We start from the raw sequence: 6455 nt of genomic DNA, 5'->3' as shown, positions 1-6455 counted from the left end.
AATCTACCATAATTTTTCAGAAGATTTCTTAGTTTTTATGCTATTCACACGGCATTTTCATTCACAAGTCGCAGGCAAAAGGGTGTTATTACAGCACGGAAACGGTGTGATTTCGACAGGTTGTGCCTTTTTTTAAATGATGTTGAGTCGTTTTATATAATGCTCTCATTTATTGTTTGATCACAGTACATGCCATAATGAATGAATTGGCAGTAGCTGCCCAATGCCATTATTTATGCTATGGCAGGGTCCCCGATAAATAACAATACCATAACCGGGAGCCTTGGTCGTAAGTATATTAACGCGTTTTTCCCGGAGACCAAAATAATGTAAGGCCTACAAGATTCTCAAAGTATTGTCACCACTCACGGCTCATTAGTGATTTCAAAATACGGGGTCTCGCCATGAGGTGTCACACGAACAGCATGGCGATTGCCGGGTAAATAGTCATACGTGGCGTAGTGAACCGTGGCGCGGTTGTCCCAAATCGCTACCGCATCCTTTGTCCAGCGGTAACGAACCTGGAACTCGTGTCCCTGCGCAATGTGCTGATGCAGGAAACGCAAGATAGAGGCTGGGCAGCAAATTCGACAAGGTTACATTCTGTCCGCAGATATCAAAGTTCAAACTTGACACAAAAAAACGCACCGGACTCGGCTGCCGACAAATTGTTGATTCGAGTGGTAAACTGGGCATTCACGTATAGTGCTTTGCGGCCAGTCACCGGGTGGGTACGAACAACAGGGTGCTCGAACTCCACGATGGGACGGCGAAGGGTCTTCCCATTGGCAATAGCGCTCTCGGCTTGACGCTGCAATCATCATAGGTGACATGGTGAGAGCTTACTCAGAAGATGCATCAGCAGAATTATGTTTTTGTTCATGCCTTGCTGCTGTGAATGGCAGTGAGACCCTCCGCGAACTTTTTGAATTGCGGTGTGAGTCGATCATACGCCTCGTACGCAGAGGCCCACAAGGTGTCACCACCTGTGGGTGGGGTAGTCAAGACCTTGAAACTCGTGTATGACGGTGGCTATCACGATAAACATTAGCATCCATTGACAAACTCACATGACACACCCACAGCTTCTCACCTGACGCTCGTAAGACACGTCACTGTGCCACAGGTTTACAGGTTCCAGGGCTTGAGTCTTGATGCGCTTCTCGCTATCTTCAAGCAAATTTTCAACAACGTGCACTTGGGGGGTACCCTTAGCGTGTGCCACTGTTTGGTACACGTGCAAAGGGCCATAGTAACGACCCAGAGCCAACTGATCCTCAATTGAGATCTTTTGGTCGCGGAAGAACACCACTCCACGCTGGGCCACCAGCAACGCTAGCTCATCCTTCTGCGAGTCCGTCAGTTCGTGCAACTGCAGATTCAAGATCTCTGTGCCGATCTTCGGTTCTAGGTGCGTCACGGTCGCGTCGGCGAGCCGATTCTTAAAGGAGGGGTCGGCCTTGAGCGCTCGGTTCTCGTACGGCAACTCTGGAATCGGGTCATAAGTCGTGGTGGGGAACTCGCCGAATAATTCGGGATGTGTGAATACAGCGTGCTCAACCTCAAGATTCAATGCGTTCTTGACGGGAGCGGGCGAGGACGCCACTGACGTGGAGCCTGAAGATGTCGGAGCGTTGTTTTTGGGGGCCATGGTGTTTGCTTGAGTGCGAGTTGAAAAGTGAGTGACCTCAAGTACACTCACCCGATGAACCTAGGGGGGGGGGGGGCAAACCATCTTAGCGTTGCTGGGGATATCATGGTGTCGCCGTGGCAATACTAAAGGCAACACGTAAGGCCCTGCTCCGGCACTGGTTGGGTCCCGTTTCTTCGCCAGTCATGACGCGACTTGTGAGATTGTCAGATGTTCGCTGTGGACCATTGTTGAGCTGCCCATCCCCATACCATCAGCAAGCGTATCGGTGCACAACACAAGGGATCTTACATTTCGACCCCCCCCAGCCAGCCTGGACAGGCTTAGGCCAAGCGTCCATCCCGATGTCATGTTTGATGCGTGAGAGGCCATTATCATTCGCGCTCTTTCGCGTCAGTACACTCTCGTGGCCAAACTGGACCCCCATCCTACAGGTCACCGCAATGTGCAACGACTGGAGGAGTCGTCAGCCAATGCCGAGCTAGACTCGAGCTTACCAGTATCGATGAGGTGAAGACTTCCTTATTATTGGCAAGTTCACCTCCTTTGTCAGGAATGGCGACTACATTACTTGGACGGGATCACTTAATTGTTGCTGCTTGGCGCGCTGACCTGGCTCATCTTAACCCTGAAGCGCCGACAACGGGGCGGCGCTGTTGAGTGCGAGGGGCTGTAAGAATCCCATGGGGGGCGTACTTATGAAAAAAGAACCTAACTTGGCTGTTTTGATCGACGCTGCTAGCTGGCATAACTGAATTGGTGTTGTTCAGCACACATGACTACTCGCAAGGGTCCCCCGTCGCCGCTGCTCACGCCACAGAGCTTGATACCAAAGATAACCGATCAATGTTAGAGGTACCGAGTAGCTCGTACTTAAGCGAATGTTAGGGTTACACTGTGTGAGTGACTCGAGCCACTTCGTGTTAATTGGTCCCGAGATACGTACTAAAGGTACTACGCGAAAATATATTACGGTAATTTAATTTTAACAGATTAAAAAATTCCTCATTTTTAGAGATATCGGTGCTTGCGACGACAGCCAGTCACGCGACTGGTAGCATGAAGTGTTGCTGTAATGTAACTGGAATGCATGAATGTCACCCGAAGGTACGAAGCACTTAGTGAGAATTTTCCTGACGAGTACTGCTAGAGTAGAGCAGACCATGACCAGTACCTTTCACTTTACGCAGCTCAACAGTATCACCGCAGCACGCACACATTGGAATCAACAGACAGAGGCATCACAATGCGAACTACAGGGGTACATTATCTTCATGTTATCGACTTCCTAACTCGCCTACTGCAGGCACTTTAACCGAAGCCTGAAAAAACGCATTGAGGCATGGCTGAGCTTTTCCGGCATATCGATGCCGGTGAGGTAGCACTCAAAGAATAGTAAAACAGCTGCTCCACAGCTTGAGAAGTCCGGCTGGCGTACATTCGTGACTCTCTGAATCGGCAAGGGTATGGAGCTGTCTTCACCTTCTAAAAACACGTCTTTCAGTAGTTCTTCGCATTTGGCGTAATATTTTGACTTGGGGTCTTGCAAGGGGTCGAGCACCAGGACTCCTCGACGTTCGCTGCGATAATCGAAATTGCTCCACACCAGTGGTTGTTGTCTATGTGTAGCGGCAACAGAATGATCTGGTTCGTTTTCTTGAAAGGCTTGCCTGCATTAATAGCCCTGAGCCGGGCGTCTTTATCGTGGAAACGATTGAAGATCGGGTTAACGATGCCAACATCCGGGTGCTCTCGTTGGAGTAGAGCAATCCCATGCCCCATGCATGAATCATCCATCCACATATTTTCTCGAAGCGTTAGTAGTCCGTTATAGGGCACACTACCGAACGAAGTCTCGCGGCCACCCTTCAGAAGAATCCGCCTGAAAATAACTTTCCGTTCTGTCGGATCGCTGCTGACTCCGTCATCAATCTTTACCGGTAGAGACAAGCGCTTGACGCTAGTGTTGACAGCCCAAGTAGTCGCATCTTCAGTGGCAGATAAATACTGCATGGAGGCGTGCCATCGGTCCATCGCGACAATGTCCTGGTATCGGAATATCCCAAAGCGAGGAACTCTTACACCAATAGTGTCGTCATCGACAGTTTCAATCAAGCCTTTTCGAAACGCTGCGACCGCAGCCAGGCATTTTTCCACAAATTGTTTTGGAAACACAAATCTGACGTCACAGATGCACTCATCCTCAAGATAAATACCAGCATTCGCCTTCTTGGTCTTTGGAACAGCTCGAATAGTGAGATTGGGTAGCACCTTCTTGGCGTCTTCATAGGTGTAGTTGTTGTCCAACAGTTTAGCAATGTTCCGTACGCTTGGAACTGGTGCCAGCGTCTCTTGTACCAACTTAGAAGCCTTCTTCTTGCTATTCTCGATCCTCTGCTTTTCCTTGCTTCTTTCTGACTTGGGGACGTCCCCGACTTTTTGCGCTCTTTGTTATCACAAATGACCCAGACTGCGAGGATTCTGACGAACTGCTGCTAATGTGCTGGCGCTTGGACTGGCTTGGATTTTGTTTAGAATCAGACATACTTGCTGCATCCACCTATGGGGTGGTTAAAGTCACACAGGAATTGCCTCTAGTTACACACAGTGGTTCTTGTGTAGCAGGAGGGGTCAAAGTCACGTGGGAAGTACCTCTAGTCACACACGGTGTAACTGTAGGCTCTTGCATTGTAGCTGTAGCACATTGCATTGTAGCTAGAGGTGCGCTCTGCTGAGTCGGAGGTTCGTCATCGTCCGAGTTCGCTGTGGAAGTGCTCTTGATTTTTTCTTCATCTTCCGTATCGCTTTTCATCACAGCATCCTTTGGTTCAACAGCATTGGTATTTAACGTAGGCGAAAATGTCAGCGACGATAGCTGTGAAAGCGGGTCTACCCATTCACCTTCTCGACCAACAAATGGTGCAACACCGTCCTTGATAATGTCTTCAAATTTCTCCAAGGCGTTCATCATTTCTCCAAATACAAACGTTCCGTTCCTGCTCATAATGTCTGCAATACGCTTTCCACACTCGAGAGCGTGCTTGTACTTCGTCGTCCCATTTAAAACGTGATGGCGCCTTGCTGTCATAGCAGAGTCACGGACTTGGAAGGTTGTGCACGCAACTGTTTTGTCTGGTACGTCTTCTTCTAGCGCAGGTTGATTCAGCTTGCACGACAACCGGTGCAATGTACCGAATAGGAATTGCCTGTTTTCCACGTAAAAGACGCCAATACATGACGTGCCGGCATGGAAGCAACATCGTCTTCATGAATACACATGAGCAGTGATATCTCTAAAGGCACGCAACAACAGCGACGTACGTTAGGGTTTACACGGGCCCGAACGGGTGACAAACTTACCGTAGTGTCGACATGATAGCATGTACTGGTGTCGCCACCTCCGGTCAGGACAAACAGGCTGGAATGTATTTCCTCCACGCCGTAACTTGTCTTGCGATCCTTAGACGCCCAATACTGCTCTTCAACAAGCCGGTACGCATACGGGCTGACTTCGCGCGCTAGCTGTTCAAGCTCGTGATCTGCACCATCATAACGCATCTGGCCCACGTCTGTAATTTTCTTTCCGTACTCCATCTCTGCTACTGCTTGCAAGAACATCAGCGTATCTACGCACTCATCCAGCGCCATCTCCGGCTTCAGAACCTCTTTGATATGACCCCATGATGTTTCAAGCCTACAGACCACCAAACCACCAGGCAAAAACACAGTTAAAGGTGAGTGTAGAACCAATAGCGCAAGAAATTGTACCTATTATTGGTGTGGTTGCCTAGATGTGGAACATACGAACGTGCGTACAGCGCCCATCGTTCTTTCATCGAATCCCAGTTCTTCATGAAGTACTTCAAAAATAGATGCGTAGGCACAGGTACAGGGTCTTCACGTTTAAGACGAACACCTTCCAGCAAGAAGTATAGATACTTCAGATACTCAACGTACTCATCCGTAGAAACCGCCAGCCGCATCATATCGATAGCATCTTCAACTTGGTCTTTGTCGAAGCTGGACGGGCCTCGATACTCGCTCTTTGCCAGCTCGGTCCGAATATACTTCTTCAAATGGAAGTGACACAGAATCACTTTCACGCCAGGGAACTCCATTTCTAGTAATCCCAATTCACCCATGTCCTTGTCAATCACAATTACCCTGACTTGCTCCCACGAAGAGTTGTTAAACTTGAACGACCCGATAGCATCTGAAAGACACTCTGCACTTTCGTTCTCCATGAGACTGTGGTGTACGTATTGACCCTAGCATTACGTTAACAACTCATAAGTAAGAATTTGTACATATCAAGTACATGTTGTAGCTGAAGCTACGCAAACAGTACTTCTCCGGCCCACTTCAAAATGACGATTTCAGTTTTGGGCAAAAAACTCTTTAACAAGAGCTAGCTGGTAGACACATGGCACACCACGTCATAGCCCGAAGTACGACGCACAGGAACATATTTTTTAGGTTGTAAGAATGGTAAATATGCGCGTGCACGCTGCGATCAAAACCGCCGCGTTTGGAAAGGCATTAGGTTTTTTGTCGCAATTCAGTCAAAAATTAGCGATATTACACCATACTTTTAGAGCGGCTAAACCGGGCAATTAACAACAGCTGGACGCAGTTTCAGACGCAGGGGCTTACTGGAAGCACCGCGAATTAGATGTGTTTGGGGCGAGGTTTATTCGGAAAGTCGAGAGCATTAGTGTAAACCAACTATTTATATTGACCAATCAGTGATTGCCTAAAAAATTATAATGATAATTAACGAGCAACAAAAGGGTTCAATTAACTT

At 48.4% G+C, this 6455-nt stretch overlaps 1 protein-coding gene across 1 annotated transcript; it reads right to left on the bottom strand.

The window, feature by feature from the left end:
• Positions 1-365: 365 nt before the first annotated feature.
• On the bottom strand, positions 366-1651 carry PITG_07371 (taurine dioxygenase, putative; the record flags this gene model as incomplete). Its single annotated transcript, XM_002904360.1, has 4 exons — positions 366-574; positions 637-797; positions 953-1032; positions 1094-1651. The coding sequence occupies 4 exons, from the start codon at positions 1649-1651 to the stop codon at positions 366-368; spliced, it is 1008 nt and encodes a 335-aa protein (XP_002904406.1).
• Positions 1652-6455: the final 4804 nt, after the last annotated feature.

Source organism: Phytophthora infestans, genomic scaffold (genome assembly GCF_000142945.1).
Source record: "Phytophthora infestans T30-4 supercont1.11 genomic scaffold, whole genome shotgun sequence".
Lineage (NCBI taxonomy): Eukaryota > Oomycota > Peronosporomycetes > Peronosporales > Peronosporaceae > Phytophthora > Phytophthora infestans.
The sequence above is the reverse complement of the archived record's forward strand: the minus strand, read 5'-3'. Positions and strand labels throughout refer to the sequence as shown.